Source organism: Bombus terrestris, chromosome 3 (genome assembly GCF_910591885.1).
Source record: "Bombus terrestris chromosome 3, iyBomTerr1.2, whole genome shotgun sequence".
Taxonomy (NCBI): domain Eukaryota; kingdom Metazoa; phylum Arthropoda; class Insecta; order Hymenoptera; family Apidae; genus Bombus; species Bombus terrestris.
The window spans coordinates 15,024,217-15,037,587 of NC_063271.1; the positions used below are offsets into that span (position 1 = coordinate 15,024,217).

A 13,371-nucleotide genomic window follows, 5' to 3' on the forward strand; every position below is an offset into this window, starting at 1 on the left:
TATTTGTCGAATACGAAGTCACGTACCGAATACATTATCGGGTGGAATACGGTCTATGCATGTGAAGGTTGAAAAGCAGGCATGCAGGCAGGCAGGCAGGCAGGCAGGCAGGCGGGCAGGCTGAGAGCAAGCTAGCTGGCGGACAGACGGACAGACGGACGAACGAACGAACGGACGGGTGGGTGACTATATTGATTGTGTAGCCGGCTGACAGCGACAGTGACATATGTCACCGAGGCTTCTCGTTATCGCTGATTTAAACATGAGGCAACGAGGCCCTTGCCGAGTTGTCTGCGCTGCACCAGCTTCGTATTTCTGTCTACGTCTCCATCCCTCCCTCCAGCCCCTGTTATTATTATTGCCGCACATATTTTTTTCTCTTCCTCTTTCCTGGTCAATGTATTGACTGTCACATTGTCGGAAGCCTGACGACGTGACCTTTTTGATCACCGTACCGATGAAACGCCATGTCAGAAATAATTACGAGCTAGTCGCACGCAGCTATGTTGTTGTTGCTTGAGCGGTCGTTACTGTTATTATCACTCACGTGCCGTATAATATTGCACCAAATAACAGTTTTTCCCAGAGCCATACGACATATATTGTGATTTCATCGAATATTTGACATTGAATCATGACATTTCAAATGACACTGTTTGTTAAAAAAAAAAATTTAATTTTCCTATCTCCTATTTCAATAAACAATATATTGTTATGTCTAATATAGGAACTCGTAAATTTGAAGATAAACGTATGACAAACAGGTCACATTTTGGCGGAAGTTGCTACAACATAGATTGTATTGGAAAGCAACGATACGTACATAATCACGTAGCGCCCCCCTGTCATTTCGTGCTTCGAGTTCGATATATAAGAAGTAAGGGATGAGGCGAAGGGAGAAGAAAGAAGACTGCTATGATTTATTACCGGCCGCAAATTCTGTTTCTCCTCTGTGCACGCCAACTGCGTTTGCGTTCATCCATCTTTTTCCCTTTCACGGCTCACCGAGCAACTTTTCCCCAGCTTCCCCTCTCCTTCTTCCTTCACCCTCTTTGTTCCGCGCCATCTCTCAAAGTGACTGACTGCCTCCTTTATTATCCGCTTGTCAGCATTTTTACACTTTTATCCAGCGTTCTAGTATCTATTGTCCCCGAAGCGAATTCGTTTGGTCACAATACGTCATGAAGAACGATCATCCTGAAGTATTACTAAAGTATTGTTAAATCTCGTTGAAAATAGCGGTAATGTTTGAAAAGCTATTGCGGTCTAATGTCTGATTCGAATTGACGCATGGATTATAAATTATATACTTCGTAAGCGTTCTTTGGCTTTCGAAACGGAAAAATGGAGGACAGCTGCCGTTTCTAGGTCAACACACGTTTACTAGTAGCCAGTCTTATCAATTTCCATATATTTAAATATAAATAATTCTAAAAACTATTTTTTTTAGAAAATGATTTATAGAAGCTTCTTTCGTTATCGAATTTTAAGATAAATATAATTTCATTTTATATATTGATTGACACATCATGTTATTTTTCCAAATTCATAAAATATAATTTTTATTGTTGTTTATGATTCTTCATTCTCACTTGACATTTTTATAACACAGCCCATAAAAGCTTTTACGACCGGCAGAATTTCCCAATTTTTTAGATCTATTTATAGCCAGGTATGACTAACCAGTACCCTAATGCGAGTCTGTAATAGTTCGGAAAATTATAGTCTAATAAAATTATAGTTTAATCATAATATCTACCATTTCATATATTCTATTTATTGCATCACCCACTTATATTACCCCTCCCCCTTTCTCTCGCTCATTTTACAACTACCGTAAACTAGAAAGGAATTGTGTACGCATTAAATTACTATTACTTAAATTACTTTACGATCGCATTATTGTTACATCAGAAGGACATTTTCACAAAACTAGCATAATCTATATCTATATTTATCAGATTTATTGTTTGCATACATGTATACATTTTCCTACGATTGACGAAATAATGCATATTTCACATTAGATGCAATTAGCATTGCATTTTACATAATAAACATTGTTTATGTCACTGCATCTGTCAGTAACACATCAAAGCTGAATCTTTATCCGTCTGGTAGCTGACGTTTTGAAATCTCCGAAACGTGGACTGAAGGAGCGGCGGAGATGAAAGAGAACTATATTAGCCGTAAACTCATCCGTCAGCGTCAAAACGTCAAAGACTTGCCATTGGGGTATTAACGGCGCCATAACTTCAGAGAAACAGAGCAGGAGAAAGGAGAGAAGAGGAATGAGAGGGATACAGAAAGTCAAAGATATAGAATGGAAGTAGAACTCCCAAAGACCTTTATTTCTTCTGGGAAATATTACACGATAGAAAGATTTAATATTACCTTGTATCCCACTGTTTAGTTGAAAATGGAAGTTCAACGCATACAGACGCAATCATTCTTATTAGTAGACTTTCAATATTATTTATCGTTATTCTTAGATTTGTTTAATACGTTACGATCTTAATTATGCAATAGCAAATTGTACTAATGTGTGTGAGATTAGACATAATTAATATACTATAATTGTTGTTCGTTTCACTCTTCACAAATAGAATACGCACGATAAATATGTACAGAATGTTATTAAAATTCTTAATATCTACATATATACATATTTCTAAATCAGTAACAAATATAGTTCTATATTTTTATTCCGTTTTTTCCATCTGTTTCTGTTGGAAGTTGACCTAAAATTGAAATTTTACATAGGATACTTTGCGTTTAAAATTGATCGTATTTTATTGTATGTTATACCATTTCGAAACTCCAAAAACATTATGAATTTAAATTTAAACTGCAACCGACATAACTGTATACATTTCTCAGACACTATTCGCGTACATTTCTACACAAAGTGTTTCTCGGGCTAATTATTGCTTACCGCGATTATGCGGTCTACGTAACCAGCGTGTGGATATTGTCATAATTCGTTGTAATTACCTTGTAACATAACTGCTTCACCGATCGCTTTATCTTACTTAAAGTCATACCGCGTGAAATGGCCACAATCCCCTAACCGCGCGGAACGTTTGAGTTTCAACGCAGCTGGTATTCAAGTTTTTTAATGGCCACGTTTGGCGGGTGCAGCAGTCACGATGCGTAGCTTTTATTAATACACAGCACAGAACACACGTTTGTTTTAAAGGTTTCGCATAAATACTATTGCGACCATATTGCGAAAACAGTTTCTATGAGTCGTGAAAACGGTATTTTTCTTCCAACTAATACATTATTGATTACATATTATGATAAACTATGACAGTCAACCAGCTAAAGTAGAAATCAAAACGCATCTTGTTGTGTTTGGAAAATAATTTATAGCGGAAATTCGCAACGAAAATTTCAAAGACGTTTATTTAAAAGTAATGCCAGCGCTTGTGTTTGTTAGTTATATTTTGGTAGAATGACGATTCCTCGAAACGTGTACATTCCATTACTTTACATTATTTAATGGTGTTATCTTAGCACGGAAGTCAGAAGAGATCAGTAGCTCGAATCGTTTAGTATCCGGTGAGTCAGTATGCGACAAAGTCGAGGCGCGGTTGGGGCGATAATTAAAACGCTTTTACAAAACTGTAGGCAAACAGCGCTTAAGTGGCTGTCATTCGTTACCCCGTGGGCTGTGGCAAGTCGGTAAGTCGCTGAGCGAGCAATCAATCACCCGACATTCCCTTCCCCACCAACCCATTACATTTCTATTTTGAAAGCTGCTTATTAAGCGGGGCCGGTCGGAGAGACAGACAGGTTTCACGGTATAAAATATCGGGTTGCCGTGGTGGCAGGGACGGTTCCGTGTCGAGGTAGCTATGGTAGGCAAACTGGAAGGGGTGTGCAGAGTGAGGGGACGGAAGAGGAGAAGAGAGAGAGAGGGGGGGATGGACGGCTGTAAAAGCGGTGAAATATCAAAGCCGGGATGGGAGCTGTCATCGTCGGGCCAACATCATGGGTGGCGTGTTGAATTAGAATGCCTTCCCACACCCCACACAGGGCCAAACCCCACCGCAATTCTCCCACCATAATCCTTCGACTAGAACTGGTGGGGACGACAAGAGAGGACAGGTTATACACCCTGGCTTGCCGAAGAAGGAGGGGAAGAGAGCGGATCGTGTCGCCAGGCGGCGTTGCGGTCGCATTCCACTTCGTGCACCGAACAGCTCCGTCGAGAGCTGCCACTATTTTCCTGGATTCCACTTGGTGTACATCGTTTGCGTTTAATCGTTTCATATCACGGAGAAATTGATCAACTAAAGCGTATATCGAAACTGTGCCCCGGAATATTTAAAACGTTTACGTTCATCAGTTTGTTTCTGTTTCGTGATTTGTGAAGATTTACTTGTAGTTTTGTGCAGTGATTGGCTTAATAAGTGTAAAACCAAATGGTTGTCCTCGAGGAAGGCGGTATGCTGACTACTGGACACAATCAATATCTACAACCGGATTATCTTTCTCCGCTTCCAACTACGGTTAGTATATGCTTCAAAAAAATATTGTTTTTGATAAACAATTTTTAAATTATTTAATTGTGGATGCAGTGAAGGGAGTAAAGTACTACAATTTTTACATTATTCTATTTCTTTTTGTTATTTTGTATATAAATTAAAATTAACAACATTATTTTTTATGGAAAATCGAATGAACTTCGTTTGAATATTCAAAAATAAGATGTTTCATTTGTTTGTCGTATACCGACGGTACACGATGTCCGACGGGTTGCTGTACACCAACCTATTCGACCTTTTCGTGTGTATTTCATAAAATAATAAATGTTTCACGATATTACGTTTAAAGTTTCAGTATGTATTTATAAAATATCAAACATAGATATTGATTTGTAACGAGTTGCACAACTTTATTTTACAGTTGGATGCGAAGAAGAGTCCTTTAGCTTTATTGGCCCAAACATGCAGTCAGATAGGTGCTGATTCTCCAACAAAGCCTTTGATTTCTCCGCTGGATAAAACGCCGAAGAGTATGAATACCGGTACAAACGCAAAATCTCCACCAGCTGCAAAGTTGGAACGGAGTAGTACACGCAGCAGCCCGTCGGACGGGAAATCCTTGGCTTTTAAGCCTTACGAAACTAATGTTGTTTCGAAAAAATCTACTGACGAAAGTAGACCTGCGTCGAAAGCAAGTGTTCACAGTGTTAGTGGTCAAGAGAGTGTAAGTGTGAGTGATACCAGTCACACAGAAAAAAAGTCATCGGGAAATCGTACGCCCGTCGGCCGAAAGTCAGCCTCTCCCGCGACTCAAGCGACAGCGACGGCAAGCACCACTCCATCCACTGATCGGAAGACACCGGCGGATCGAGACAAAACCGATGGATCGCCACGTAATAACAACAATGGTACTAGCCCCATCATTAGATCAGGCATGGAGATTCTTTCTGGCAGTCATACAAAGGAATCGAACTTGGGTGCATATAAGCCTAGTCTTCCGGGATTTTCTGGAAACCCGCTCTGTTGCCCACCCGGATTAGCAGAAAATCCAGCGTTTAGACCACCGTTTGCTGGTGCATCTCCCTTTTCACACCATCACGCTGCAGCAGCAGCTCTTTTGGGTTATCCATCAAGTACTCCGACTGGTGGAAACCCATATCTGAATTACGCTCGTGTCAAGACTCCGACCGGTGCGGATGCCCTAATACCAGTTTGTAAGGATCCTTACTGTACTGGCTGCCAATACAGTATGCACAGCGCGCAGCTAATGATGAGTACTGGAACTTGTCCTAGTGGATGTACACAATGTGATCATCAAAAGTACGGTTTGGCAATGGCATTGTCATCGTTTGGTCCTATGGCTCCACCGTCGCTTTCTTACCCGTCCACATTAACTGGTGGTAGACCATACGTTTGTAATTGGATCGCTGGTGATTCTTATTGTGGAAAGCGATTTACTACATCGGAAGAGCTTCTTCAGCATCTTCGTAGTCACACAAGTTTAACCGGTGGCGATCATGCCTCGTCTTCAGCCGCTTTACTTAGCAATCCACATCCGCATCCTTTGCTCTCGCCGTCGGCAGCTTTACATCGTGCGAGCGGCGGGTCTTACCCGACGCCTTCTTTGAGTCCGTTGAGTGCCAGATATCACCCATACGGAAAGCCACCGACGGGACCTCTTCCAGCCTCGCTCGCCGCATCACCTTATAGCGCTTTCAACGCATTAGGACCTTATTATTCTCCATACGCGATCTACGGCCAGCGAATTGGTGCTGCAGTACATCCTTAAACTGGTGCTCCGGTGTAAACATTTTCAGTGTACATTCTACAATAGTGTAAAATAGGAAATTGTCAAAATGAGCTTTTGACAATCTGTTGTGTAAATAATTAAACGTGTATAATATAAATTTATTTAAAAAGATATCTATATATATATATATATATATATACAACATGTGTGTATAAATTCAAGATTACAATTAAAGTTTATAAAGATATCTTGTGACTTTAACGTTTCACCATCAAATCATTCTTTGCGGAAAACCTATATTAACGTACCTCCTAACGTTTGATCATTATGTAGGGAAGAACATGTACACCGTGGATAGACACCTTAAACATCTTCGAATCGATAGGAATGTTTCTATATGGCACGTTACTGCGTAAAGTATTGCGATCTTTGTAACCAAGTTCAAAAACCTGTGGATAAGTAGCAAAAACGCCGTGCGTAGCGAAATTTTCAAGTGCTAATTAATTTTCATGTTCAATGGGAAACATTCGCTTGTTTCTTAATTGTGTTTGAAGTTTAAAGTGACACAATTAGTCGTACGGAAATAGTGTTAGGTGTTGACGAAAATCATAGTCTTATGTAGCGATACTCACTAATCGCTTTCTTCTATGATAGTGATGATAGTCTGATGGCGTGAATCTTGAAACGGTCGTGCATGTTCTAATGTCCACAATGTAACTGTGATATTACGCTATTTTTTCGAAAAAATAATAGGTGATAACATTAATGATGGTATCTAAACTATATCTATAATGAAGTGTATCGTCTAACTTATTCGTATCGTTTGTATAAGTGACAGATTGTAAAAGTGATGAAACTGAGAAAGAAATGTGCTTATTATTTCCTCTGAATTTCCGAATGCAGTTATTATAAACGGAATAATTAACAATACTTTACATTTATTCAGAAATACATTGGATTTTTATTCTTCGTTATGTAAAGTACTCTGATTGAACGAACATAATGTATGATAGATATTATTTGCACTGTAAATATCTCTTGTAAATATCGTTGAGTTTCCATACCGCTTTAATAAAAACAATGTTTGTGAAATCATTAAATTTGTCTTTTTATTAATACATTTTCCATACTCGTTGCGTATATAATTCTATTTCATTCGGATAAAACTTATTTTAATAGAAACTACTATTTATTCTTATTTACGTTTGTATAATAAAATAATTTTTATTATCATTTCATTAGAAAAAATATTTTCATATCTCATGTGACATACTTTGCGGTACTAAATCGTTTGTATTATTATTGATCTACATATTTTTCTGTTAAGTTACTAGCTCTGGTAGACCACAAATTAAAAATGTTATGCTTTAATAATATAGTCCCCTGTGACTTAACGTCAAAAGTTTAATTCATTTAAAATGATCATATGTTGGAATAGTTTTGTAATCGTACCAATTGAATATATCAAAAGTATCAATGCAAGTACAAAATTAAAAATTGAGGAGAAATAGTAGGAAAGGTAGAAGGCGACAAGGAAGAGGCAGAGGAACCGCCGTATCTACGCTTCTGATGCGCACCACCAGGGTGCTCGTTGTTCATGTGCGCGCACGAACGGTGAGTCTCAATCCCCGGGGTACCCAGGAGAGTAAATTTATTTCTTTCATTACGGACGGAGCAGGTCGCGAGTTCTCGGATATCAGCGCTGCAAGGCGGGGCGCATAAATCTGCAGCGTAGTGTCGGAAGGAGGAAAAGGGGCAGGGTGTGGAAGTAGGGAGGAAAATGCGGAGAGGGGGTGGTGGAGTGGGTGGTTGAAGGTTTTTAGACCCATGCAGAGGGAGAGACTTGCTTTACCCTCTGCGAACGTCGTTTCTATCGCCAGGGTGCCACGACAGGCGGTGGCAGGCTCAGCTGGCTCAGCAAAGTGAAATATTCGGTGATTTTAAACGTCGGGATGAATAGTTTCCTCGTATTTCGCGTTCTCGACCCGTTTCATGGATTGGAATTCATGTTATTTCGGTATCATTATGTGCATCGTTGGGTCTCAATTAGTGGCTCGTCCATTCTAAGTAGAATATTTATACGAACATGGATCGATTCACGTAATTTACCCCTTGTGATTGAATCTGCTAAGAAATATGCGCTTCTTGGAAAATTAATATAAAAGCGGTTATGTAACTGTCGAAAATGAATAAATATATTGCATGTAAATAAAATATACATCGGATTTTCAATTATGACTGTGCAATAGCAATAAATAGAAGTTCAATTGTGGAATAATAGGACTAATTTTGTTTATGATGTAACAAGTAGCATTTCAGTCAAAATAGCTTAAATTTTCAAAAGAATGAATTAACAAATAAATGAAATAACAAACAAATATAAAATAATCATATATATTTTGTTACTCATATTTTATTTCTTTATTATCTGTAATAAGATTTCTTTTATTATCCCTTTTTATTATCTCTAATAAGATTTCTTGAAGTAAAATTACAGTTTGATATTTTCTGGGTCGTTAGTCCCAAATTTAAACCTCAGACATGGGACCAAAATCATACGAAAATCCCGTATTTCCTCACTCAAATACTCCTAATTTTTTATCTATATTTATTTCAAACGAAAAGGTTTATTTTTTCTATGCTGTTCTTTGTTGTTGTTTTTTTTCCCTTTTTTTGTTTGAGAATTTATTTTGAATCATCCTAATAGTGAACTTACCTCTTCTACTTAAAGAACGTATAAAAAGATATTGTCCTGCAATTTTGTTGATTCATCCTATAATATATTTTAACAACATTTATGTATTTAAATTTAGTAACAACTGTTCGTTATATTGCTTTTTGAATTTATTATTTTAGTATTAACACGTTATTTTAGTGTTTGTGCTAACATTGGAAAAAAATTAAATTTATTTCATGACAAGACTTGTCGAGTATGTATAATACATCTCTGATTGTTTTCTTATACAATGATACGTTCTGACTATATTGCTTTTTACGAATTAACTACGTTATTTAATAACATGTCTATTATCCTCCTTCCTTTGCTTCTTGAAACCAAACAATAGATAATTTGTGTGATAGAAGTAATTCATATTTCACTGAATTTATTTATCTTTTAATTACTAAATAATTAGTACCTGTACTGCACGCTAGGCTCTATGTAATAATTCGTTGAAAATACATAACTAGTACTTTAGTTAGTTTGCTTACTTATTTCATATAATGGTAAATCGCCATATTTTATACCAGGCTATATATAATATTTCGTTACTGCTTTACAGCAGATAGATTTATTATATCTACAGGGTGGCCCATAAATCACTTTTCCATTTGAAAGTTGTATAACCTTTTTAATTGTATATTTTTATTTATTATTTATTTAAAGGTTATATAACTTCTAAGTGGAAAAGTAACTTATGAGCCTGTATATAATAAATCACCATATTTAAGAATAACCTATGCGTTTTCTTATGAAAAAGTTTAAAAATAATTGTAATAATTTGGTAATATCTTTTAGTATCGGTATAAAATTAATTATGTTTCATTATTTTTTGTTAAACATTTTGACAAAATACATATGTACACGGTATAAAGGTTATTTTTAATTAAAGGTTATTTAATCTATTGTCTATTTCAAGATAATATATAATTTATTATGAAATGAAAAGAGTAATAATAATTCATGTTTGTTTGCATTTATTTAATCTTGAAATCCCCTTTGTTTGGCGTTGCCATGTAAAATTGCACCGTCAATGAAAGTAATAGGGTGGTGCATGACGTGTTGTTTTTTATTACCCAGGCTAAATAATTTTGTAGCTTTGATGTGTATTTCCTTCGAATGATTCGATAAGTCATTGCAGCAATAATTATATTTTTCCCTTTTGCACAACCAGATTATAAATCTATTTCAGTTAGTTTCTTAAAAGTTAAACGTTGCGCTACAGATAGCAATTTATCATTATTTTGTAAGATATGTATAGCGTGTACATTATACCTAATGCGTATTCTCTTTTGCTTGGTGTCTTTTTGTTATTCTATCCAGATTTATCTCGATAATTGGGAAAAACGGGAACATGTACAACGAGACGCAAATAAAGGTGACAAACGATTTATTACCCGTTATTTCTAGAACGTGAGTTTCTCTTTTGCTCGAACCATTATCAACCTCCTACTCGACTAGCTGCAAAAAAAGCTTTGAATTTTAATTACAGAGTATCGGGGGAATAGCTTTGAACACAGGAACCAAGTTCTTCGATATTCAACGCTTACATAGTATGTTACGTACATATATAGACTTTACGTTACCAGAAATTTACTATAATTTTGGTTAAAGAATGAAAGTCCCTGGTGTCATCGGCTGAATCTTTTTGTCGTTGAGAACATATCCTCGAATGACGTCTATCAGCCATCCTGCCCAGTCTTACGAGTCACAGCAGACAATTTAGCACATCAATAACAGGCCGCAGATAAAAGCAGCCCATACATCGTGGCTGACGTATCGTTTGTAATAAAACACAAAGGGGGTCTAGCCGCCAGCGGCATCTGTGTACCGCGTTGTGCAGCCGTTCGTTCATTCTTGCTGTTATTAACAGGCCGTACATCGTGGATGTTTTCTACCTACCATCTCCCGCCGAGTCATACATCACCGTTGAATGCGCGACAGCAAAGAGCAACTATAATTCATCTATAAGCTACAGCCGATCCCCCTCGGCAGAAATTGTGGAAGACGAAATCGATAGGTCAAACGTCGCTGAAGGTTTTACGATGTTCGCACTTCTGTCACATAAAATTGAATTTTCGGATAACGCGATCAAGACGCCGGATTATTGCTTTCCTATCGAATTTACTTCTTTTCCGACAAACAGAGGGCTTTTGACACGCTATAATAAATCTCAACTTTTGATTACGTGACGACACAATGACTTATCGTTGATCGGGCGCCTGATAACAGTAACGATACATTTTGCAAATAAATAAATTTCCGATTTCTCTTAAAATTCATAATCACATAAAAATCGCAGCATTTCTTGCGATTAATCTTATATAAGTTGATTTTCTAGTAATAACGCATAATCGTAGCTATAACTTATTGGAACAGATGCGATTGGAATAAATGGACGAAAGTAACGTTATTGTGTGAACATCGATCGCGATATCTGTGAACATTAAAGTAAAACTAACACTGTTATCGTTAGATATAATGCAGCATTACGTATAGCACAGGTATGTACCTCGTCGATTTCGTTTCTGCGGCGTCGCGTCGCGTCGTCTCCCGCAGCGTCATCGTGCCGGGGGCGCTGCACGGAAGAAGCAACAGCAGGACGGTGATGCATTATGCCTCCTTGTTACTTCCATTTACACCCAGCATGAGTGCCAGCCACTGTTTGCGTATGAGCGCATTTAATTTCGATGATGCGACCTACCCGCGGCTGCCCCTTTTCAAAGAATTTCTTCGATCGTCGTGCAGCGAATTAATTTTTGCTTGTCATAGAAGAAATTACGTGTATTTCTTAATAAACAGAGTGCACGAAGATATAATCTTTAAGCGTACATATTAATAAAAGGAATGAAGTTTCAGGCCTGTCCTGACGAAGAGAACTGTTCATGAATGTTCATGAAACGTCGGCATAAAGAGTAACGCACGATTAAAACGCAATCGAAACTCGAAAAACCATAAATATATCACCAAGGTGATCGCTTTTTCGATTTAACTCTTCGACATCGATGGAATGTTGAAAAGTAGTAAGGCATCTTTGCAGTCTCTTTATAGAAGTCGTCGACAAATAAAGTAGAAATTAACAAATATATATCACGTTGCAGACGTTGATTACGATAGATGTAATTGCACTAAATCACAAAATAATTAACATTTTTGCTCAAACAATATGACTAGAGATTTCGTTTGGCTTAGATTCCGTTAAGTACACCACAATCCAAAGAGAATTACTTTACAAATTTTACGTGAAAATATATTTTAATTTGTTGTTCCGGTCAACGTCGATCATCAAATTAATATTTAAAAGTGCCTTTCTAAGAAATATACGTCACCTGTATAGATGTAGTCTTCGTTGTAAAAAGTTTTATATCTTTGTAATTAATATTGCTTATCGCAGAAGTTATCGCAAAAAAAGATTATCATAGAATCTTGATGTAGCATCCACTTCAAAGCAAAGGTTAGACGGATACTACATTATTTTCATCGATCATGTAGAGTCAAGAAGACGACGTCCGTCTCATTGACGAAGAAGCATTGCTCCAAAAGGCATTTGGAAATATCTTTCAGTTTATTTTTCAAATATACGTTAGAATCGATATTTTTAAGATATAATAAAATGGTAAATAGACTTTTCTTGCTCGAAACCTTGCAGTAAGTACAACATACACTGGACAGCTTGTACAGCAATGCATCCGCAATTTTGCAAATTATAATTGAAGTATTCAAATCATCTGTACATATTTAATTACGACATTTAATTACGTCTAATCTTTTACGTAGGAAATTTCAAAATACGATTTCGAACTACTCTTCAAAAAACCGTTTGTATTGAAGCCAAAAAGTCCTTTATATTTCTTCAACGATCAATATCTCAAGACTTTTATGTTACTTATTACTGTTATCATCGCGTTTTACATGTAAGGTTGTACCTTCTCAAGCGTCTTCAAGAAAATCTCGGTTAAAAATCATAATTGCATTTGGTCTGGTATATCATTGTAATGATCGACTTAGCAGAACATCGAAAATTATTATCGTATTATATTTGTTGATCGCGTAGATACAAGGCCAAGAACTGATTTTACTTTAGAAGTTTGGAACGTTTTTCGACGAAATTTTTACTCATCGATGATGAAATAGCTGAAGTTAGCAGAATTTCATCGCATAAAAGTGGTAAGAATCAGAGTTCTTGGAATTACAATAGAACCCAGCAGAATCGACGTAATCTCGAAAATATGTTAAAAGTCAAACGATAGTTTACGATCCAATAAGATTTGCTTGATGAGAAGTTTTACAAGGATCAATCGGTGGAGATTAACCAAAGTACAGATACTGATCTGGCCGTTTCACTGATCACATTGCCCGATTGCTGTCTCAGCGAAGAGTTGAACAGATTGATTCAGACTCAGATACTT

The 13,371-nt window shown here is 37.0% G+C and overlaps 1 protein-coding gene across 1 annotated transcript; it reads left to right on the forward strand.

Annotated features, from left to right (window-relative positions):
• The first annotated feature begins 3,837 nt into the window (after positions 1–3,837).
• LOC100650348 (zinc finger protein Noc) lies at positions 3,838–7,343 on the forward strand. The gene is made up of 2 exons (XM_003402281.4): positions 3,838–4,517; positions 4,915–7,343. The coding sequence occupies exons 1-2, from the start codon at positions 4,431–4,433 to the stop codon at positions 6,280–6,282; spliced, it is 1,455 nt and encodes a 484-aa protein (XP_003402329.1). The 5' UTR covers positions 3,838–4,430; the 3' UTR covers positions 6,283–7,343.
• The last annotated feature ends 6,028 nt before the right edge of the window (positions 7,344–13,371 follow it).